General features: G+C 42.0%; 2 protein-coding genes across 3 annotated transcripts; one reads left to right on the forward strand and one right to left on the reverse strand.

Annotated features, from left to right (window-relative positions):
- Positions 1-2,485: 2,485 nt before the first annotated feature.
- CCDC127 (coiled-coil domain containing 127) lies at positions 2,486-7,183 on the reverse strand. Of its 2 annotated transcripts, none has more exons than XM_056482853.1 (3): positions 7,098-7,183; positions 6,653-6,781; positions 2,486-6,038 (listed from the first exon to the last, which is right to left on the reverse strand). In XM_056482853.1, the coding sequence occupies exons 2-3, from the start codon at positions 6,771-6,773 to the stop codon at positions 5,365-5,367; spliced, it is 795 nt and encodes a 264-aa protein (XP_056338828.1). In that variant the 5' UTR covers positions 6,774-6,781; positions 7,098-7,183; the 3' UTR covers positions 2,486-5,364. The 2 variants fall into 2 exon arrangements, with proteins under 2 accessions (XP_056338828.1, XP_056338827.1); XM_056482852.1 differs by having other exon boundaries at positions 7,060-7,111.
- Positions 7,184-7,562: 379 nt separating this feature from the next.
- On the forward strand, positions 7,563-22,715 carry SDHA (succinate dehydrogenase complex flavoprotein subunit A). Its single transcript, XM_056482851.1, has 15 exons — positions 7,563-7,780; positions 10,441-10,527; positions 10,815-10,976; positions 11,742-11,885; positions 12,017-12,181; positions 13,273-13,421; positions 14,679-14,803; positions 16,898-17,066; positions 17,641-17,836; positions 18,639-18,810; positions 20,100-20,218; positions 20,585-20,696; positions 21,265-21,395; positions 21,922-22,035; positions 22,371-22,715. The coding sequence occupies exons 1-15, from the start codon at positions 7,715-7,717 to the stop codon at positions 22,455-22,457; spliced, it is 1,998 nt and encodes a 665-aa protein (XP_056338826.1). The 5' UTR covers positions 7,563-7,714; the 3' UTR covers positions 22,458-22,715.
- Positions 22,716-23,962: the final 1,247 nt, after the last annotated feature.

Genomic DNA, 23,962 nt, shown 5'->3' on the forward strand with positions numbered 1-23,962 from the left:
CCTAGTTACAGAAAAATCAAATAGACCAAGCTGTGAACAGCATGTCTGGTGTAGTTTATCCAGAACTGAGCTGACACTGATGCCCACATGGCCTCTTTCTCCTTTTCATCTCCCAGAAAGAACCACAATCTTTATGTTTGTCTATACTGGTAGTTTGCCTAATATTTGTTTCAGTTTATATATAAATATTTAACTGAAGTAATATCAGCTCCAGCAGCAGCATGCTTTGTTACCTTGTTCTTCTTTTTGACACCAGGGAGGGAGATGCGTTGTCTTTAATACTTCACTATACACTGTCAAAAGATCACCAAAATATTGCTTTCATCTTTGAACATACCTCACCTTTGGAATAACTTTGGGGGTAAATACAGGTAAGGAACATAGGGGTAGAAATGCTTTTGTGGACAGCACCAAATTTTCTGATTTCATGATCAGAGAGCTGGAGTGCTTCTTCTATGAAGACTGGCTGAGAGAATTGGGGTTGTTCAGCCTGGAGAAGAAGAGATTCAGGGAGACCTTGCTGTAGTCTTTCAGTACTTCAAGGAGGCTTATTATGAAATAGGGATAAATTTTTAACAGGACCTGTTGTGATAGGACAAGAGATAATGGTTTTAAACTAAAAGAGGGTTGGTGTGGACTAGACATAAGGTAGAATTTTTTTAGAACAAGGGTTTTAAACACTGCCCAGAGAGATGGTAGGTGTTTCATCCCTGGAAACATTTAAGGTCAGGTTGGATGGGGCTCTGAGCAACCTGGTCTGTTTAGACATGTCCTTACTCATTGCAGATGTGTTGGACTAGATGAGTTTTAAAGTTGCTTCCAACCCAAACCATTCTATAATGGTCAGCATCCCCCTAAATTTCTTAGCCAGTGAAGTGCTATTGCTTGGGATCTGTCTCCCACAAGCATCTCTCCTCCAGCGAGCAGCAGAACATGTCGACAGCTGTAGATTGCTTCTCACCATTCTCATTAAACAATATTCGAACAGTATTCTTTAATCGAGTTTGTCAAGGTTTTATTTTCCAGTGCTGCTAAACAGGATGAGGTGCCTATATATTGCTGAACTACATCCAACCCATGCCTGCTGCCTTAGCACAGCAGTCTGCTGCAGCACCCACCTCAGTGGAGACTGAGTTTGTTCATTCTGCTTTGGTCACATAACACCAGGTTTTGCTCACCTTTCTTGTTACTGCCCCCAGAGGTATTTGGGCCAGAGAGCTCTGACTGTGTAGCATCAGGAGGTGTGCTCCAGCAGAGCTCATGGAACAGAGGCTGCCAGCTGGAAGAGCCATCAGCCACAAGGGGGAAGCAGCATCCAGTGGCACAGGACCAACCACAGCAGCTGAGGATTTTGTTCTGATTGCGGTCAGTTTAGAGGTGAGCTATCTTGGAAATATAAACCTGTTATGAACACAAGAGTGAAGAGGCACTTTTTCAGCAGCTGGACAGCCCGGGTGATCTCATCACAGGGCTATTGGGGTGCATGACTGTGAACAGCTGCCACCACTGCTCCCACAATCCACCAGCGCTCTGCAAACTCATCCATCCACAGACTCCTTGTTTCCAGAAGCATATTTACTTTCAGTTTACCTCCGTTTACTTTCAGGTTTTGTTGCAGCAATCACTCAGCTCTTTTGCTGTGAAGTGGCCATTGCTTCATTGCTGAGTTATGCTAAATTTCAGTGAGCTACTTCTTAGCAGGTCCATCTGATGTCTCAGACATGCATGACCAGGAAAAGCTCCTGGACCAGGCAATAAATTAATGACCAATAAATGTGGGCCTTGGAACACACACCAGCAAAGCCTTCATATCCAGCTGCACCACAACTACAACTATAAACATGCCTTTCATCCTTTTTTTCACAGCAATAACTCAAATTCCTTTCATTTCACTACAGTAACTGAACTGTTGACTACTGTTTCTGCCTTGCATCCTCCACAGAGGAACAGTCAGTTTTCTCATCCTCACACAGGAGTGCCCAAACCCATGCTTTAAAGACAGAGGATGGTGACAGATTGTGCCAAATACAAATAGACTGAGCATCTTTTATTACAGGAACAAGCATTTCCAGAGTTTCTGTACACTGTCCTAGAGCAGCTGCACAGCAGTTCTTCACAGAGAGCAGGAAGATGAGGGAAATGAAAAGTAGCTGACATGCTGGATGAGGCATCTGAGGGATTCTGGAGGACGGCAGAATATCCTACACAACATTTTGTCAAAGGAATGTCCCCAGTCTTTCAGAGGGACAGTCACCTTTAACCCCAGGTCTTTAGTTAATGCTCTGCACTTATGTTCTTCCTACAAAAAAAATCTTTGTAATATATTCTTTTCCCTGCACCAAGACCAAAACTTTTTACATGCCAATTTAAAAAATGTACAATTCGTAAAAACCTAAAATGGTGTAATTAGTTTGGAAGATCTGAATAGAGTAGCAAATTCCATTTCTCCCAGCCATCTTGCCTAAGTTACAAAACAATACAGAAATATGTAAAGGTTTTTATTAATTGTTATTGTTTAACAGCTGAGTGACAGTTCATTAAATACTTTGAAAACAAATGATTCTTGCAGTCTACATATGGATATGGGCAGTTCCAAACAATTAACCAATTCAGAACAAGTGTTGGGCAAGATAAAACTTACATTATAATTTTCAGTATAACAACCTACAAAGGGTCAACATTTCAAAAGTACATTGCATACCCACAAACATGAGTTTTGTTAGAAACTAATGGGACCAGTGCTTCTAAATCAGTTATACACTTATAAAAAGCCTTCTGAAATAACCCTTCTGTCTTGATACAACGATCTTCAAAGAGTCCATGAACAATAGCTCAATCAGTTGTACAAATAAAAATAAATGACACTTCTAAAAAAGAGAAAGTGAATATCAAACCTTTACTACATTGCATTCAACCCTGAACATTCAAGTGTGTAAGGCTTCACTGTACATATTCATACAGAAAAAAATAGTATTTTACCCTTGGTTACATTTTCTTTAAGCATTTTGAGTGATATGAGTGACAAACTAGGAAAAAATGAAAAAGCATAAAATCGTTGACCTTTTAATGCTAACTGGTACAAATTCAAGGCATGAATCTCAAATACACTGGCACTGATTCACTGTCTGCTCTGTCAGCAGAGTGGCTTATCTGCCTGCAGGAATGTGTGAAGTGTGCCACAGCTGGAAAGCCACTTTCCACATCCTGAAGGAATTACACATGGGCTTATTCAAACTACAGGTTTGAATAATTACACACAGGTTATTCAAACTCATTTTTTCTCCTGGGCAATTAGACTGTGTGCCTATGTCCAGCTGCAGCAGCTTGGCTCAAAGTGTCCCACACGAGTAGCAACTAAATTGTGTTCTCATCTCCCAACCTGCATACACTTGGCACCCAGACAAACTGTGGGCCTTCTGTGATCTGTCTTTTTTTCTCTAAGTTTATCTACTAAAACTTCATTTAAAAAATCTGTATGATAAAATGATTACTAAGTCAACACAACAGTATAATTAGTACTATCAAGGTGAGCAAAATCTCAAAAGAAAATTGAGTAGTTGGGAAACATCTATTCTGCTCAGGAATTTTGTATCCTGTTAGATATTTCTGCTCAGTAACTGGATTAAGTTGTGGACATTGTTTCAAAAGATTAATCTGCTGTCTTCTGTGCTCAGACTCAAATGAGACCAGGAGAAAATAGTAAGAGAAAAACCCCACATCTGCAGGAAGACGGGGATTCACTTAGCTTGGATTGCTTCCAAGACATGGTTCTACATGATTGCCTAGAGCAAATGCATTTGTCAAGTCTAGCCCTCAGTAAATAATAAACTGCTAATTAATGAACTGACAAGCTACCAGCACCGATCAAAGTCAGGTAATAGAGAAGACTAGATGTCATAAATGAAAGGGTAAACATTGCCCCTTTGAGATCTAAGACTGGATTAGAAAGGGGGAAGAAAAAAGTTGTTACTATTTTAAATACATGGCACATTTGAAAAAATGGTAGTTCCTACTGCTAACAGGACCCAAAGTATACTCAAAGTTCTAAGAAATTGAAATGCACTGGGTTTTTAAAATGTGTTTATTGTTGGATTTTTTAATCTGGATCTGTTTATTTTCCTGTATTATTTCACTGTACTTATTATTTTTGCCAAACCTATTTTATTTTACTAGCTAAATTTAAAAGCTCCCTTTCTTAGAAGTTTGCAAAGCTTGTGTATCTGTAGGCTTTCATGGTCGTGTATGTAAAGTGGTGAATCACAAGCACAAAATTTCAGAGCTGCAGAAAAGAGTATGTGCTTCAGTTCTGGGAAAAGAGACACAGGTGCAGAGGGAGTAGTGGCTACCAGTGCAGGCTGCATTTAGGTTCCCATCTGCAAATAACCAACAGGACCTGTCCAAAGTGCAGAGCCAGGTGCAATGGCAAGGAGGTTCCTACAAGCAAGCCAGGAGGCAGCCAGTACCCTGAGAGGCAGAGCAGCAGCATGGGGACATCAATAATGGTGGCACACTTCTGGGTTACAGCTAAAACCTTGCCTGAGGGAAAGGCAAGTATTCTTAAGGTACCTCCAATATATGAAAATATAACTTCCAATTTATACACTCCCTAGAATCTGAGAATGAATCCCAAGTGCCAATGACACATCAGTCTGTTTTTTATGTGTTATTTGAATTAGCATCTTCTGGATGTTCCATTTATAAAGCATTATTTGTATATTAAGCTGAAAGACAGTGCAAAACTGACTAATCTGAAACAGGATCAAACTACTCCCCCTCTCAGAACACTAACACACACACACATACACTCACACATATATATATTTATATAATAGTACATACAGACACATAGGATTTATGTGTCAAGCAGCTGGCTCCAACACCATCTCTCCCAAACATCTGCCTCAAAATCAGTCTTGCTTCAACAAATGTTTAAAAAATAACAGCAGTAAGAAAAAGAGACAATGTTGAGACACCATGTATAATGAATGTCAGGGATAAGGAGAACACTGTGCTGCCACACCTGGGGGAGACAAATGACCATTCTCTGTTGCTGGAGTGTGACCATCAACGAGGCAAATCCCTCTACACTGAGTTCTGTTCTGCTGCTTCTGATACCTGGGGAGTTGGTGTATCTCTATACTGCAACACAAACACACTCACGGAGTTTAGGAGCATGCACAGCTCACCAGAGCATGTGTTGTTAGTGAGAGGAAAGGCACCAGCACTGCACATGTCCCATGCAAATACAAGTGCAAGGAGGAGGAGAGACAGCAACACAGCAGAAGATTTAACAGCTTCGGACTACAACTGTGATTGTCCCTACCACGCACAGTGGATCACATGGAACCCCACTGCTTCCCCTACCTAGTGTTTTTCCAACATGGCCTTTTCTACCCTCTTGAATTTCTGCAGTTCAACAGCCAGTTCCCAGTATCGCAGATACAACCACATAAGCTTTCCATTTTGACTTCTGGTTCTGTTCAGCACATTGCCACAGTAGTTATCATGTTTGAAAATATCTTTTAAGCCACTCTCCACATCTAAAGCCATAGCAACAGGATTAGTTGCTGCTTTAACTAGCAGATTTTTCTCTATTTCTAGTCTCTGACTTCTGGGTACAATAAGACTGCAATAGATGTCTTGTCTTTCCTTCAGTCCCTCTTCAAATTCTTTTAGCAAAATATTGGCTCTCTGTTGCCACTCTTCTTCCTTTGCCAGGCAACTCTGGTACAAGGTACCTTCTGTTCCGGAGTGCAAAAGGACTTGTTTTTCTTGCTCCAACTTCTCCTGCTCCTGTTCTAGGAGCTTCCTCTCTTCTACCAGCTTGCGGCTCTGGGACACGAGGGCTTCACGGTAACTCAGGGTCCTGTTGCGCTCCTTTTCCAGCTCCACCTCCAGGTGAGCAACAGCCCGGCGATTCTCCGTGATTATATCCCGGTATTTGCCTTCCAGGTCTTTCTGTAAAGTTGACTCTTTTCTGTAGAACTCCTGTTTTTCTTTTTCTATTTCTTTCTGACATTCTCTGGTCCAGATCCAACCTATCACATATAAATGAGACTTCAGAATCAAATATAACATGTAACAATGAGGGGTATGATTAATTAGCTGTGCCTGAAATGAAGCTACTGAGTGGTAAAAAACTTACTTTCTTGCCCTTCGAAATGACACTCACTTCTATGTACATGTTCCCACAAAATGTATTTCTGTGGTCCCTGTTTCACAGTGAGTCACTCTAAATGATCATACTTTCTCTGAAATAAAATACCCCTATTCTTTTATTGTCTATACTAGCACTACTGTATTATTGAAGGAAATACTACTGTATTAGAGAAGGAAAATAAAATCATGGAGAAACAAACTGGAGGTTTCTGATGCAGATACTGCAGGGAGAACTTTCTAGGCCCAGTAAATCAATACACCAGCAACATCTGGCATTGTTAATTCTGGGCTCTCCAGCACATCTTGTATCCATTTTTCTTGGGAGAGCTTTGTATATTGGAGCTTATTAAATATGGATTCAACTCCGAGCATGCAAAGTGGGCTTTGCCTTAGCGGTACCAGCGGTGCTGGCTGTTTACAAACAAGAAGGCCCGGTGAAGTCCCCAGTCACGGCCCTACACCGCCCTCCTGGGAGCCTCTCGCCCCTACTCACGGAAGGCGGCCAGGCCCAGCATGGGGACCAGCAGGGCGTAATTCCAGCGGCTGCCGTCATCGCCGGGACCGCGCCGATTGGGCAGGATGTTCCAGTGGGGAGGGTCGTTCAAGTTGTTCATGAAGGCACCTGCGATGGACAGAGGGGAGACGCGGCCTCAGCAGCGCGCACAGGGGCCGGGGCCGCTCCCGCTGGGGGCTGGGAATCCTGCCCGAGCCCCTCGGACGACTCTCTGAGCGGCAGCTCCGGCCGCGACACGGCGTGCCGGGCCCATTCCCATTCCCATTCCCATTCCCATGCCCAGTCCCGTTCCCGTTCCCATTCCCATTCCCATTCCCATTCCCGTTCCCATGCCCGATCCCGTTCCCAATCCCGTTCCCGTCCCCCCACGGCGGGACCCCACGCACAAGCCCGGGAGCGCGCGGACCCTGGCGCTGCCACTCACCTGCCGGCCCCGCCCCTCCCGGGCCGGCCCATCAGCCGGCAGAGAAAGGGGGAGGGGGACGAGACAACACAAGGACTGGCCCGGGGCTGGGGCGCTGCCGTGTGCCCGCTCCCGGCGGGCGTCTTTTATTCCATTAACGCCGACGGTCGCACTCAGCCGTGAGCGGCATCGGAATTCACCGTCTGGAGCCGCTGAGTCTGCTTTTTGTCCTAGAGGGACAGTACGGTCTTCCCTTCACGCTTCTGTCCAAGTCTAATGTCTGTGGAATGGTCTTTCCCACAACTTCAGAAAATGATCCTGGCCTGTTTATTACGCAAAATTTCAAGCGCTGTCAGAGAGACAAAGAGGCTGAATCTTACAGTATTGGAGAACTACACGTTTCAATATTTCACCAAGGAAAAATAGCGGCAATAACACAATTCTAGTTTTTTTTTCTTTTTTAAATGTTCTTTACTCTCAAAACAGGAGCTGTTTAGGGATCTTCCATTGCGCATTTCTCTTGGGTGGAGTGAGATCGCCGTGGGTGCCCCCCTCGCGGCACTGTTGGTCTGTCCCGCCATCGCCGCGCGTGCGCCCTTCACGCCCGCTGCCCCCCCGCCCGAGGTCTGCGGTCCGTGATGGCGGCGGCGGCGGCTGCGCGGGGGCTGGCGAAGCGCTGGCTGCGCCCGGCCGCGGCTTCCCGGGTGAGTCTGTGCCCCTGCCTTTATCCCTGTCCTTGCTCCTGCCTTTGCCTTTATCCAGGTTCTTGTCCCCGTCCTTGCCCTTGTTTTTGCCCTGCTTTCCCGCCGGCGGCGGCCCGGCTCCGCTGTCTCCTCCGTGACCTTGACCCGCCCGGTTATCTCCCCAGCCCCGGCAGGTTCGGTTTCTCCGGTTCTATTTTGGAGCGGCACAGACCTCGCAACTCGTGTCCCGGGGGCAGGTTCCTGGGAGTGGGTGGCTGTGGGCATGGCTGGGCCGCGCCTCCCGGCTCGGGAAGCGAGCGCCGTAGCCTGAGGCCCTGAGCGGGGTTTTGAGGGAGGCAGCGGCATTGGGATGTGCGAGGGAAAGGCCCTGGGGGAGCCTGGCCGAGCACCGGGAGAGAAAGCTCGCCCTAGGCTCATTCTGTATCAGCAATAGTGTGCACAGGAAGACCAGGGAAGTGATGGTGCTGCTGTACTCGGCCCTGCTGAGGGCACATCTCCAGCGCTGTGATTAGTTCTGGGCTTCTGGATTCTGGGAGGACACTGAGGTGCTGGAGCCACTCTGGAGAAGGGCAGCGAAGAGTGAAGAGTCTGAGCATGAGCCCTGTGAGGAGCGGCTGAGGGAGCTGGGATTGTGTAGCCTGGAGGAAAAAAGATCTAGAGAAGAGTTTATCCCTCTCTAGAAGAGGAGAGGCTCTAGTAAGATGTGAGTCAGTCTCTTCTCCCATGCAGCTGGTGACAGGAAGAGAGGAAATGGCCTCAAGCTGCACCAGGGGACGTTCAGGTTGGACATCAGGAAGAATTTTTTTTCCCAGCAAGGGTGATTGGACATTGGAATGGGCTGCCCAGGGAGTGGTGGAGTTACCATTCCTGGAAGTGTTTAAGGAAAGGCTGGATGTGACACTTAGCACCATGGTCTAGTTGACATGGTGGTGTTTGGTCATTGGTTTAGACTCTATGGCCTTGGACGCCTTTTCCAGCCTGATGCAGTCTGTGATTTGAGACCTGTGTATACTTGAGTTGTTTCAACCTGGCTGGTGATTGTGCTCAGAAAGGGCTGTTGAAGAGTCTGGCATGTTTTTGCTAGGGGGCTGTAAGTTGTGCCTGAAGGATGGTTCTTCTCCTTGGTGACGTGGGAGTTTCCAGTTTCTTCCCACTGTTCTCATCCTGCATGCCCATAACGAGCTTGGGATTACAAAAGTCAGCTGTAGTTGTGTTTGTGTTACAAAGCAAGTACAGAAAAGACAACTACAGAGAGAGGGAAAGGCTTAAAAAGTATCTCCGTATTTTCGTGGCAGTGAGCTGGCCTGATTGGACTTTTAGTTTCGAAAGGGCCACGATCTTCCTGGTGCCATAACAATTCAGGATTACTGCAATCAGTGTTTCCTTTAGACTTAATATGACATCTTTTTCTGCTTTGTGGACTTTTGTTAACTCAAAGCGTGTTAATAGCAGTGTGGAACAGGGAGAGAAGAGCTTCCTGGAGGAGAGTACTGGTGGAACTCCTTATGAACAGATATTAGGAACTGATCTCATTCCAAGACAGCTGCAGAAACCAGAAATGTGCTAGCAAGTATAACGACAGAGTAGATCTGCTGTTATGCAAGAAGATGATTTGAGGAAACTGGTGTGAGAGATGATAAAACTAGGTTGGAGAAAGTGTACTGGAGTTCACTTCAGAGATGGGGAAACAGGTGGACATTTGGGGAGGGAAGAGCTGCTTGTTAACATATTGTAAGGTTGTGGGACCATGAATGTAACAGCTGCAGATATTATGCCAATGCATTTTAGGTTATATTTCAAATAGGGAGGTGCTGATGTCACTGGAGAGGTCAGTAATGTGGCTTTGTGTTGCTGTTCTCAGCAATTATACATGCTGAGTTGGGCTTATTTTTTGACCTGTGTAAAGAAGGCATACCAGGTTCCGATACATTGGAGAGGTGGAGACTAACATTCTGATTGTTTTAATCTATCAAAGCAAAGACTGCATACTGAGTAGCTTTGGGTGTGGTGTTTGTTGGTTTGGTTTGGTTTTGAGCAAGTCAGGGGGTGGAGAGTGACATTGCAGAAGGGTAAAACTTGCATCCTTTTATTAAGTTTGTGTATTAATAAATGTTTCTAAATTGGTCGCTAATTTCATAAAGAAAAAGAGAAATATCTCTGACTTTTGAAGCAATGCTCAGCTGGAAGAGCATCCTCTACGACTGTTTTTTAATTTTCAGTACTGTGACCATCTGAAATATTCCAAATTCTTAGGATTACTTGTCAGGAGAATAATTTTCCATTACTTCCCATGGTTCTCACAAATCTTCATCTTTGCAAGAATACTTCAGCGTTATTAGCAGACATGTCTTTCTGTCTGTGCAACCTCAGACAGGTCTGAGAGGCTTGTCACTGTTGGGGAAGTTAATGATGGATCATGTGGGACACCCTGTTAACTGCAGACTATTCTCTCATCAGTCAAACGTTTTTTGTTTATATGGCATGATTATAGGATAGCCAGAACTCCAGTGCAGGTAGCTCTGATATACATTAATACTCTTGCACGTGTGCTACCAGTGGTAAGTGAAGATTTGTTATAAATGTAGGGCAGCTGAGAGTGCCATAAGTCTATCCTGTGGAGACATTTGTTCCATGATGGTTGTTTTGACTTCTTTCTGTAGTGGCCAGCGGCATGCCAGGCTCCTGCACGGAACTTACACTTCACAGTCTACGGGAAGAAAAATGCCTCCACGAAGGTGTCTGACTCGGTATGTCTGTACTTTTTACATTGTGATTCAATAATGCACTAATGCTTAACAGACACAAAACTTTCAGGCTTTTAGTGGAGTGCTGTGTTCAGGTGCTTGTGAGACTGAGTTGCTGAAATGTGTGGCTCTTTTTAATGGCAGTTTCCAATCAAGAGAGTATAACAGATGTAGCAATTGCTGCAAAAGTCTGTTGAGAACATTACACTGATCCTGCTTATGTTTTTATGAAACTTGTTTGACTTATCTTGAACTATCTTTGATCATAACAAAGTGGTTTATTTTTCCAGATTTCTACACAGTACCCAGTAGTGGACCATGAGTTCGATGCAGTTGTTGTGGGTGCAGGAGGAGCAGGTCTGCGGGCGGCCTTTGGTTTGTCAGAAGCTGGGTTTAACACAGCCTGTGTTACCAAGCTGTTCCCCACCCGCTCTCATACTGTTGCTGCACAGGTGAGAAATGAGGCAGAACAAGTGTTAAAAGAGTGCCTCTGTCAGAAAACTGATTTGGCTGTAGAATAATCACAAAATGGTTTGGTTGGAAGGGATCTTAGAGGTTGCCCAGTTCCATTACCCGTGCCATGGGCAGGGATTCACACATTACATTAGATTGCTCAGAACCCCATCCAGCCTGGCTTTAAGCACTTCTAGGTTCTTGTTTCAAGGCCATTCTTCTTTCTATAAAATAGCATTTTTAGTTGAAACTTTTTAGAGAGTGGTATATAATAAAATCAGAGGATCATTAAGCTCTAAGGTCATAAGAGTTTAACCATGAACTTACCACTGCCAGACTTTATATTAAGTAACAGTTGCATTTAATTTTGCTTCGAAGCTAATGACATAGCAAGTTACATTTTTTTAATCTCACTTGTGGTTGTTCTTAAAATCCTAATCTAAAAAATCTTTAATTTCCCCTTATGCTTTTATTTTGTTATACTGCCTCTCTTTTCTTTCCCATGCCTGAACATTATCAAAATGCAATGCTGCTTCTCTAACTATAGTGTAACTGTGATTCACTGTGTTACACAGAAAAGCAGGACAAGCCATTGTGAAACTGTGGAGTTTCACAGGTTTTTCACAGTCACATTAAATCTGGCTTGTCTTTATTTCTTGTACACAGGTGTGTATCTGGTATGTGGTTTTTAATAGAAAGGAGGTAAACCTACTAAAGCTGTATTTAAGTAATGTAATTCCAGGAAAATGGATTTTCATTTTCAGGGAGGGATCAATGCCGCCCTGGGGAACATGGAGGATGATAACTGGAGATGGCATTTCTATGACACAGTGAAAGGGTCGGACTGGCTGGGTGACCAGGATGCCATACACTACATGACTGAGCAAGCCCCAGCTGCAGTGATAGAGGTGAGACTCACGGGATTTGATGTCAGCTGTAGTTATAAATAACACAGGCTAGCTTCCAAGGAGATCTCTTAAAATAACTCATTATATTGTGATGCACAAGAGTTTCTGATGCTTGTATTTGGGTTTCACAGCTGGAAAATTACGGGATGCCATTCAGCCGAACTGAAGAAGGAAAAATCTATCAGCGTGCATTTGGTGGGCAGAGTCTTCAGTTTGGAAAAGGAGGACAGGCCCACAGATGCTGTTGTGTTGCAGACAGGACTGGACATTCACTCTTACATACTCTGTATGGCAGGGTAAGCAGTTGTGAAGTTAACTTGGTTTGGATTTTTGCATTTGCATTTACTTTTCTCCCCAGATTTTGAAAAAAAAATCAAAACCAAACATACATGTAACTGTTCACATATGAATGAGGAATCCAGGGGTATAGCTTATAGTAGTTTTGGGTTATCTTCCTTTCTGAGGCAATGTGGAGGGATGAAGACAGGTGCTAATTAGTGTACACTGTCAGCTTTGTGGTCTGGACTAGCTCTGTACTGTTAGTACTTCTGTGTCTGTTAACAAGACCCGAAGAGAATTTATGTAAACATTTCCTCAAAAGCCCTTTTTTTCCGAAAATATGACACAGCAGCATTGGGGAACTGTGAAAAGAAGTACAAGCCAGCATTTTTTTTCACTCCTCTTCAAACTGGGAGGAGGGAGAAACAAGATGTAAATGAATTAAGGCTTACTATGCATTCCTGAGCTTGTTCTGTGGCAAGTAGGTGACTAGTGTTCCAGCATGTCTGCCTGTTAATTCTACGAGCCATAATTGAAGGAAGTGCTGCCTATTTTAAAATGGTAGTGAGCCACTTGAAACCAGAAATCCAAATACCTGGTAGCTACTGTTTTTTATTTACTTGGTAGCCAGCTAATTGCTCTCCTCCAGGTTTGCACTGTGTGTGCTGCTGCAATACAAATTCTCAGTGCTGCTAAACACTGCTGTAATCCCTGAGGGCATGAAAGAATGTTTGACTGAGTGCCTGCTGCTCCTGCTGGTTTATTGGGCTCCTGGAGGTGTTTCTCATTTCTCTGGGAGAGCTTAAGTGCAGCGTGCTTGTACATGTATGGAGAACTGCAGCTGACTAACTTGTTGCCAGATGCAGAGTGAAATGACAAGTCCTGCTGCCTGGCTCGTGACTGCTCAGAATTAAGTGCTTTTGCCGCTACTTGTGTCTTTTAAAGCTAGAATAGATTAATTAACAAATTCTTTAATAAATAGTTATGAGGAAATTGTCTTCCCTGAGAGCTGGTGAGGATGTTTTTTTATCCTGATACAGCCCATGTGCATTGACACTTTTGAAGAGAGGTTACTTCAGTAAAAATTCCTTTTCTAATTTTCCTCCAGTCTCTACGATATGATACAAGCTACTTCGTTGAATACTTTGCCTTGGATCTTCTTATGGAGAATGGAGAATGCCGTGGTGTTATTGCCCTCTGCATTGAAGATGGAACCATACATCGTTTCAGAGCGAAGAACACGGTCATTGCCACTGGGTAATGTAACATTTGTGATGAAAGACCAAAACGTGGGAGTGTTACCAGTTAGAGTTTGTGTGCTTGTACATATGTTTGGATCCACAGTGAGGAGAAGATACATTGACTGATGGAACATAATTTATGGGTTCATTCCCCCCACACTAAAAGCAATATAACTGAATTCAGTCATTCCCTCTGAAAGAAGGCACATGCTAATTTTGTGACCAAGTATAAATTTGGTATGAGATCTTACTCTGAATTCTAGTACAATGACATAAAGTAAGGATGTGTAAGAGTAATATATATGATTCAGATGGTCTTTGATTTTTAGAACATGCTGTTTTAAACAGGCATTGTTGCAGTGCTGCCAACGTGTCTGTCTGTAGAGTCCTGAATTTTCTGTAGGAAACAGTTTTTGTCAAAATTCCAAAGACTCTATTTCATTAAGATACTGCCACTGTAATTCTCATTGTTCTAGGATAAAATTATCATACTATGTGTGAACTTAACATTACTTGGTTGCAAAGTTTGTATATGTTTATTAGAATGCTATTTGAATTAGTATTTTGCTGCTTATGGCTCTCTCATATCTATTTCAATATAAGTAATATTTATAAATGTATCTGTAAAGATACAGTTAAATAAATTTACAAAAGGTTGCCTACACAATTTGTTCTTCTGAGGTGTTCTGCATGCTTGTGTACTTTGAAGTACATGGAATATGTACATTGCTATTTCTTCTGAGAGTTTGTCCTGAAATTGGGCTAATGGGCTGTTCTTAATAATATTGGAGGCTAACATAGATGTTTGTAGCATAATAATTAATGTTTAATACCTGGACAACTAAGTTTTTAAATCTAAGAATGTTAAACCAGGACCATATGGGCAATCTAAACCATCATTATATCCTATTTTTAATAAAACTGCTTGTGATAGTTCAAACGAAATGGAATGTTATAGATTGAAAGAACTTTCTGAAATAACTTTTTTTTTTCTGACAGAAAGGCTTCTGATGGTAACCTAATGATCCTGCTTTGGAATTGGTTTTCTTTTTCTTCAGCCTTCTGTCACCAACCATTTTTCAAATATGGTTGAGCAAAACTGAGCTAAACCAGTTTTGTTTTCTTTTGGTTGAACTAGTACAGGAGGTGGTAAACTTGAGTACTTTTCTTATTAACCCTTTCCACTGTTGTGCAAAGAGCATAATTTAGTGGTATGTTGTAGAGATGTTTTAATTTTTCTTCCTGTTAATCCTGCTAACTCTGTGTTCCGCAGTGGGTACGGCCGCACTTACTTCAGCTGCACATCTGCTCATACCAGTACTGGTGACGGCACTGCCATGGTCACACGAGCTGGGCTCCCTTGCCAGGACCTAGAATTTGTGCAGTTTCACCCTACAGGTACAGAACATTAAATAGTGCTTACAGCATTATTTTTAATTAGTCAAACAGATTTTTATGTTATTTTAAAATGTCACAGAGTCACACATTATGCTGAGTTTGAAGGGACCCATCAGGTTCATTAGTCCAACTCCCAAGAGTCACACATTTGCCTGAGATCAGTGTCCAAACACTTTTGAACCTTTTTCTAATACCCAGCCTAAACCTCCCCTGACACAACTTCAGGCTGTTCCCTTGGGTCCTGTCACTGATCACCACAGAGATCAGTGTCTGGCCCTCCTCTTCCCCTGCAACAAGGAAGCTGCAGACTGCAATGAGGTCTCCCTTCAGTCTCCTTCAGTCTGACCAGTCCAAGTAACCTCATTCAACTTCCCCTCAAGGCCCTTCACCATCTTGGTTGCCCTCCTTTGGATGCTCTCTAATAGCTTAATGTATTTCTTATATTGTGTCACCCAAACCAGCCCCCAGCACTGGAGGTGAGGCTGCCCCAGCTCAGAGCAGAGCAGGACAATCCCGTCCCTTGCCTGGCTGTGATGCTGTCCCTGATGCCCCCAGGACAGGGCTGGCCCTCCTGGCTGCCAGGGCACTGCTGGCTCATGGTCAGCTTGCCATTGACCAGAACCCCCAGGTCCCTTTCCATGGCACTGCTTCCCAGCATCTCCTTCCCCAGTCTGTCCTGGGTTGCTCCATCCCAGGTGCAGAATCCGGCACTTTGCCTTCTTTAACTTCATACAGTTGATGATGGCCCAGCCCTCTAATTTGCTGAGATCTCTCTGCAGGGCCTCCCTGCCTCTGAGAGAATCAGCAGCTCCTCCCAGTTCTGTACTGTCTGCCAACTTGCTCAGTACCCCTTCTAATCCTGTGTCCAAGTCATTTATAAAGATGTTGAGGAGCCCAGGACCTAAGACAAAGCCCTGTGGAGCTCCACTAGTGACAGGTCACCAGCATGATATCACCTCAAGCATGATGTGCTCAAGTCAGTTTGCACTTTTCTGCAGCATCTGAGTAGTTGTTTGTGATGTGTTCTTAGACTTGTCTGCAGCTGTTGCTGAATATATATTTGAGAGTAAGACATATAATGTGAGAAAGGTGTCAGCTGTTCTAATTTAAAAAGCAGTGTTTAATTAATTTTGAGGTGCTGGCCTTACAATACTAAGAAGTTTTATGAATTACAAGCTGAAACTACCTCTTAAAAGTTGTATTTCCATTGCCTTTCATATTTTATGGGATTTGATATCAGATACTAGATACTAGAGCAATGAGATAGGTGCAAATGTTAGGAAATTATATACTAGCATCTTAAGTGGAGAAGTTGAAGTTAAGGTGTATATTTAGAACTATGGTTTTCTAACACATGATCAGTATCTAAACCATGAATAACAGTGATTACAAATTAGATTTGTAGCTAATTTAATGCTTCATTTTAACTCAATGTGATTTTTCGTAAATGGTTTGCATTATTTTACAATATTGTTGTTGTATCATAGAGATCAAATATTCCTTTGACTTAGTTAAGGTTTTTCTATTTAAAGGAGCTTCACTGCTTGTACGATAATTCTGTAGTTTTTAAGATAATTATTAAGTGCACGAGTTAGTTTGCAATTTTGTTTTCTTTGATGACCAATGCTGCAGAATAACAGCAATTGCCTTTCTCTAAAAGAAAAGGATACCAAGTAAGCTTTTATGTTCCACAGGATTTGAAGCTATCCTGTACTGCTTCAGCACAGAAGAGGGAACAAAAATGAGGAAATGGACCTTGAGATAATCAACTTCCAGTTTATTAAAAATCTTAAAATAATTGCTGAGGGTCAACAAGGCCTTCATATAATTCTCCTGACTTATTGATAGGTGCAGATCACTTCGAGTTTTAATATTTGAAATACTATGGGTGTTCCCAAATCAACATACTTACCTTTCAGAAAGAGTGTTCAAAAGGAGTAACAAGACTTGAGGGACAGTTCCTAGAAGTATGATTAGGGTGGAATAAAATCTGCATTCTTACTATTTTGAGAAGACCTTGTTTATTCAGTGTTCATCCTGATTGTGAAGCTGTGTGGAGATACCTCCTTTGATGGCATTTTTATTCTTGAACAGGTATCTATGGGGCTGGCTGCCTTATCACAGAAGGATGTCGTGGAGAGGGAGGTATTCTAATCAACAGTCAAGGTGAAAGATTCATGGAGAGATACGCACCTGTTGCCAAGGATCTGGCTTCCAGGGATGTGGTGTCTCGTTCTATGACCATAGAAATCCGTGAAGGAAGGTTAGTTAAATGCTCTTAACAAAGCTGCAGAATAAACTCTTAATCGTACTAGACTATGAAGTGCAGTAGTTCATTTGATAAGCACATGGTAATTCATGAGAGTGAGCTTTAATGACTGTTAAGCTGATCTCTCTGTATAAGGCAGAAATCTTTCTTGCTACTTCCTAATGATACTGACAGAGAACAGATGATGTTAAGAGTCTCCTGTTTGAATTCAGAGTGTCTAGAGACAGTTGCTCAAACAAGTTTAATGTATATGCTCTTACTACAAACAAAATAATTCGGTTCTCTGTTCTCTTGACTAATTACGAAGTTTTACATATTTCTACAGAGATGTAATGGTTGAAAGTCCTAAATAATATGAATTACTGTGAAAAGAAAGCTGGGAATTGAAAAATGGCTTTAATTCATCCAAATGCCACAGTCTTATTAAATATGCTAGATAATTTTTGTCAGATAACATTTGAAAAAGAACCTGTTTATTTTCACAAATGAAACAAACTGGATTAGAAATGTTACTAGTGTTTGTAAATTCCCATTATGTATTCCACTGTTGCTTTTTTTTTTTTGCTAGGGGTTGTGGTCCTGAAAAAGACCATGTGTACTTGCAGTTGCACCACTTGCCACCTCAGCAGCTGGCGACCCGTCTCCCAGGGATTTCTGAAACAGCCATGATATTCGCTGGAGTTGATGTCACTAAAGAGCCTATCCCTGTCCTGCCTACTGTGCATTATAATATGGGAGGTATTCCTACTAACTACAAAGGGCAGGTGAGCAATACATGGGCTGTCTCTTCATTATCATGTTAGGAAATTACTTTCCAAATAGAAAAGCATTAAGAATGTTTTTCATAAATTTAAGGATTATCAATACAATTTCTAATAATAATATAATTCTAATGTCAGAGAACTTAAAACACACATTTTAAATAGTTTTATCTTATTTTAAAATAACTTGATAACCATGTTCCAGTCAATCTGGAGATGGGAGTTCCAAGAAACATCTAAAATGAAGTTACTCTCAGGTCTGACAACAATTGAGCTGAGGATAATATAATTGAACATAGATAGGGCTGTGTTGCATTCTGTAACATGAGTTAATGTGTATTAGTCCTTTGTAGTTCATGTAATTTAAACGCTAAAGCAGATCTTCCAACTGACACTAGTTGGAAGTCAATGTGTTGGTGTCAACTGAATTCTTCTCTTTGTGCACTTGTTAAATTTCAGTGTAAAATTTTATCCTAGAAGCATGTGTAGATCAGATTTTATTCCTTTGCATTTCTGACTTGCTGCAGAATTCTGGTGAAACACAACTATGCACTCTTCATAAGCATATATAAGGAAATCTTGGGGTTTAGTCCTGTCTGTATCTACATACAGATGCAAATGTGTATGTGCATACATTTCTGCTTGCCCTTTAGATCTAAGATAATTCTGTGTTTAGAGTTGGAAGAAACTTTGGGTTGCTGTGTTCTATCCTTACAAAGGCACCTGGCCTTTGCAAATAAGGAGGTTTGCACTGTGTCAGAGTGTTTTAAAAGGCTGAGTGTTAATGGAGTGTGTGCAATGCCAGGTGATCACACACGTGAATGGTGAGGACAAGGTGGTGCCTGGGTTATACGCCTGCGGGGAGGCGGCCTCTGCATCCGTCCACGGCGCAAATCGACTTGGGGCAAACTCCCTGCTGGATCTTGTGGTCTTCGGTCGTGCTTGTGCCCTGACTATTGCAAATACATGCAAGCCTGGTAAGTCTCACTCTTCTAGAGACATTTGCCTTTATGGTGTAATTTCTGCCCAACGAAGAGTTGTTGCTGCCTGATTCAAATTTAGAATGATACTCATAAGCTCTTGTTAGAAAAAGAAAAAATCGATTTTTATGCTTTTTGTAGGCGTGTTCATTGCCAGGCAAATGTTTGCTTTGTAATTTATCCTTTTAAAACTAGAATTGGGCCAATGCTATTGGCAGGAGCAGTTAGGATTTTTCACAAATTAACAGAATATTGAATCTGAAGACTCTATTCTCTACATACTGCACCAGCTTCTGCATCAAAATACAATCTGTCTTACACTTGGCACTTTTATATAGTGGAATTTGCTGCCACCTTGCTGATTTATAAGAAGGACTGACATGCAAGTGGTGAGAGATGGATACTAAAAATTGCAGTATCTCCTTCACTGGATTCTCACTGCTGAATCTTAAATATTTTTAAATAATCTGGTTCAGCAACAGTTGTTGACCTGAGAAAACAAAGAAGCAACCCCCAACCCCAACAAAATACTGGAAGTGCCAGTTACATTGTCAGAGCAGCTGGAGTCCACAAGTAGTCATCTGTTTTCTTACTGCTTAATGTCCAAACTGCACCAGCTGCAGAGACTGATGATTCCTCATGGAATCCGCCTAGATCTTGTGGTGCCTATTTGGTCTGGCTTTGTGCTAACATTTTTTGTAATCATTCTGTGGCTCTTCAGAGTTAGAGATTGTAGAAAGGGGTTTATTAATCTGAATGCAAATCTACATGTGAGATGAACTGTGTAAAATGCTGTGTTTGCTTTGTTGCCCAGTAAGATGTGGCTTCCAGTATTAGAGGCATTCCAGTATTAGAGCTCATACCTAACTGCCAGACTTATTGACTGGCCCTGGTCCCTTACACATCCAAGAAAAGGTGGGAGGTTTGGGTGTAAAGAGACAAGGAAAGCGTAGCAGAAGGTGGTAAGAACCATGGGCTTATTCTATAGTTTAGATGAATTTTCATCAAGTGTTTCTTGGAAGGAATGAACAGCAGAATTTTGCTGAACCTATAAAATCTTTATTAATTGTTACAGGAAAGAATGGGATTCATATTCCACTGAGAACTTCAAATATGTGGATACAATTGGTGGAACTTCAGGAAAGTGACACTTAGTGTGCACCTCAGAGGAAGAAAACATAATCTATGTTTTACTCAAATCTGATTTTTAGTAATTGATAGTCTTTGAAACTGCCAGAAACCAAACCCAAGCCTGACTACCAAACTTACTGAAATTTTCTTATTAGGAGAGCCAGTTCCCCCCATTAAACCAAATGCTGGTGAAGAGTCAGTTGCTAATCTTGACAAGTTAAGGTTTGCTGATGGAAGCATAAGGACTTCAGAATTGCGACTCAGCATGCAGAAGGTAAGCCTGGGGAAGCTCTCAGGGATAGGGTGGGACAAGATGCAAGCAACTCTGGGGTTTGGCAACTTGGCAAAGTGTGCTTCAGGATTTGCCCTGCAGAAGTAAAAAGTGTGTCAGAAAATTGTGTGTGCAGCAAAAGTTGTATCACTTTTGTTAATTCCTTCTTCCCTTCGTGGTCATTCCCTTGTGTAGTTTACTGGCTGTATGATAGAGTGTTGTTTGGGGTGACTGGAAGAATGTGGGGTTTTTCAGGCTGCAGACAAGTTTCAACTCAGAACAGCTCTGTATCAAGCTCTTCTGGAGCTGAGGAAGTTACATGCTTTCGTATGCAGCATATTGAACTGATTTTGTTTTACTGTGTTGCAGGCAATGCAAAACCATGCTGCTGTATTTCGTACTGGTTCTGTACTCCAAGAAGGCTGTGAGATACTCAGCAAAATTTATGGTGATCTGGCTCATCTAAAGACTTTTGACAGAGGTAATTTGGTAGCAAAGAACACATGTTGCCCAGAGTACTCTGGGAAAAGTGTTGGTAGCTTTGCTTTTGTTCTTTTTTTTTTTCTGTAAACCTAATGTTTCTTGAATCTTTGGCTGAAGATTTTGACCATTTTGAATCTTGCAAAATATTTTGTAGAGCCTTACTTACTGAACACGGTAAAATACTTGACCTTAGCAGTCATTTTCTGGTTGAAAAATGTTTCAAAGAAGCAGAGACTGAAACTGGATTTAAATGTGTAATGTACAAACTGCCCTCAGAACATGATGTGAAGTTGTCTAAATACTAAGATGAATGATGAACTTTGTAAGAATCTTCTGAAAAGGCCAGGGAGTTGCAGAAAGGTAGCAAGATTATTCATAGGCTGAACGCTGGGTTTTCATTTTCCAGCTGAGCAGATCACAATGCAGACGGATACTGCCATGTCTTGTGGTATATCTTAAAAGAGAACTTGGTTATTTAAGTGCAACTGATGATGCACCTTTGGTTCGCTCACATGTATTACTCTTGTTTGTAGACAATCTTCCATAGTATTTTAATATTCTGCCAGGTATTGTGTGGAACACTGACTTGGTGGAGACCCTCGAACTGCAGAACCTGATGCTTTGTGCTCTACAAACCATTTATGGTGCTGAGGCTCGCAAAGAGTCCCGGGGTGCCCATGCCAGAGAGGATTATAAGGTATAAGTATTTTCTGTGACCTGAATGTAGGATTGAATCTCCTTGTTATGTGTCCTCAGATGGATTATTTTAAAGTTATTTTTAAAGTCTTCAAAGTACAGTCTTCAGTATTAATATTAGTATAGTATTTGTTTGGGGTCCTATTTGTTCTGCTCTACCTCTTCTTATTTGTCATTTATAAAAGAACCAATACATGGAACACTGAGGATGATCTTGAGTTGTTCCATGTGCGCATCTGAGTGATTAGAGACCTATAAATCAGGACCATAGTAATAATATTATGGATGCATAAACAGGATGTAAAGATGCATAAATAGAATAATTGTCCTATGCATAGAAAGTTACCTTAGAGCCCTTGTTAAGGCTGAGCATTTCAAATTGGACACGGGCAGTGTTAAGAGAAAGCTTGCTCTCTGTTAAAAGACATGCTGGCTTACAGGGGTAATTGAAATGCAGCTAATCTCATGGTTGTGAAGTGATTTACAGATACAACTTTTAGTGTGTACTAATCTCATTTTCTCCCCAGTTACGGGTAGATGAGTTTGACTACTCTAAGCCACTCGAGGGCCAGCAGCGGAAGCCATTTGAGGAGCACTGGAGAAAGCACACCCTGTCATACGTGGATATCCCAACTGGGAAGGTACTTTGAGCTTGGTGCTTGAGGATCTTGTTTGCTGTTAACAGCTGTTCTCATAAAGAGCCTTGGAAATTGTGATAATTCAGCACTGTTGATCTTTGGGAAGTGACTTTGCTATTTGAGCTGGAATTGTGTTTTCCCTTGTGTCAGGCTAGTTCAAAGGCTTTTTTCTTTTAATGGTGACAAAACCTGTTGTTGGGTGTTTCGTAGAACAGTTACATGGTAATCCAAAGATAGAACTGAAAACTGACCCTATAAAAATCTTAACTGTTGGGGTTGTTAGGATGTCATTCTCTGAATCCTGTTGTCCTGAAGTTCTTTGTTCCCTTTTACTTTAGGTTACCTTGAAGTACAGACCAGTGATTGACAGAACTTTGAATGAGGAAGATTGCCAGACCGTCCCACCAGCAATCCGCTCATATTAGCAGCTTCTATCTCACTTGAAGCCCTCTTCCAGAGGGGCCAGTGTACATAAGCATAGCACAAGCAAACCAAAATAGTGTTGGCATCTAGCAGTGAATGGAAAATGCTGACAAAAATTTTCTCCAGCTTGTATTACCTTGTGGCTTACTGTACATTTATTAAATGTGCAATGCAGAACAGTTTATGTTCTTTCACCCATCTCTCAAAAGGGACAGCAAAAACACAAAATGTGTCTAAATAAAGTCATTTCAAGTCTTGTATTTGTTTGAATATGCTGATCTCTCTATACTTACAATGCTCTTATTGTGAATGTGTAGTTACTTCCATGTTTTAAGAGCAAGAAATATGGTCAGTGACAGGACAAGGGGCATTGGGCACAAACTGAAGCACAGGAACTTCCATCTAAATGTGAGGATGATCTTTACTTTGAGAGAGTAGTGGAGCAGTGGAATAGACAGCCCAAAAAGGTTATGGAATCTCCTTCTCTGGAAAAACTAAAAGCCTGCCTAGATGTGATCCTGTGCAACCTGCTCTTGGTGAGCCTGCTTGTACAAGGAGGTTGGATTAAATGACCTCCAGAGATCCCTTCCAACCCCAGCTATTATTCATTATAATAGTTTTAGATAAGACAGAGGTGCTGAATTTTGTGATGTGGGACTTAGGCATCTTAGTTGTTGACTGTAAGTTATACTTGAGGGAGATGATGTTTTAGTAGTAGTTATAACTTTGTATTGTCATACCGTTTTATGGAATGAAAAGAGACTTTCACTTACTTCCTCTGAATAATATTAGAATAATAATATAATAATATATAATATATAGAATAATATAGATAGTAGTATTACACCCCATCTTTATTGCCTCTGGAACTTCTGAAGCCATTTTAGTGGCATGCCCTGTGTATTTCCAAGACTTCTCAAAGGAGCTAAGGGGCAGAAGACTTGCCTAAATACTAAAGCTTACAAGACTCGAATTCAGTGTGCTTTTAGTGCCACGATGAAACTTGTAAGGCATAAATAGAGCAGCATTTCTGTGAATAACACAGTTCTTGTAGGACTGAAGGGGGTACCTATGTAGATTGCAATGGAAGATGTTAGACAAAAAAAAATTTCTTACCGGATGAATGTTGGCTGCTTTTAGAAAAAAAACCCAAAATGTCGGAAAACCTGAAATGTTGGAATGTTGCGGCTGGTAGGTGGAAAAATGAAATTTACCTTCTTTCACTCTCGAAGGGTTTCTGGACTTTACACCAGGGCGAGACGTAGCACATTGGAGCAGGGAAGGTGGGCAGGGAGGGGCTGCACCTTGACTTGGCATTTTTTACAAAAGGAGCCTTTTACTGTCATTAGGAAGGCGGGAATAAGGTTTTGTACATCTTTGAAAAGACTACAGGGCAGAACAAGCCCATACTTTTTTCCCCTTCGTGCAGAAATCGCTGCTGCAGCGCTTTCGCGCTGCCCTTCGCCCGGGGCAGGCGGATTTTCCCAGGTTTTCCCGGGCGGGGCAG

Source organism: Oenanthe melanoleuca, chromosome 2 (genome assembly GCF_029582105.1).
Source record: "Oenanthe melanoleuca isolate GR-GAL-2019-014 chromosome 2, OMel1.0, whole genome shotgun sequence".
In the NCBI taxonomy this organism is placed as follows: Eukaryota; Metazoa; Chordata; class Aves; order Passeriformes; family Muscicapidae; genus Oenanthe; species Oenanthe melanoleuca.

What these genes read in the sequence shown, in the direction of transcription:
- SDHA (XM_056482851.1), top strand. Translation starts at nt 7,715, where the DNA reads ATGGCGGCGGCGGCGGCTGCGCGGGGGCTGGCGAAGCGCTGGCTGCGC. An exon ending in CCACGAAGGTGTCTGACTCG is followed by an intron (nt 10,528 to 10,814) that starts GTATGTCTGTAC and finishes TTATTTTTCCAG; the next exon opens with ATTTCTACACAGTACCCAGT. An exon ending in ATAGAAATCCGTGAAGGAAG is followed by an intron (nt 17,067 to 17,640) that starts GTTAGTTAAATG and finishes TTTTTTTGCTAG; the next exon opens with GGGTTGTGGTCCTGAAAAAG.
- CCDC127 (XM_056482853.1), bottom strand. Translation starts at nt 6,773, where the DNA reads ATGAACAACTTGAACGACCCTCCCCACTGGAACATCCTGCCCAATCGG. An exon ending in GCTGGGCCTGGCCGCCTTCC is followed by an intron (nt 6,039 to 6,652) that starts GTGAGTAGGGGC and finishes TATATGTGATAG; the next exon opens with GTTGGATCTGGACCAGAGAA.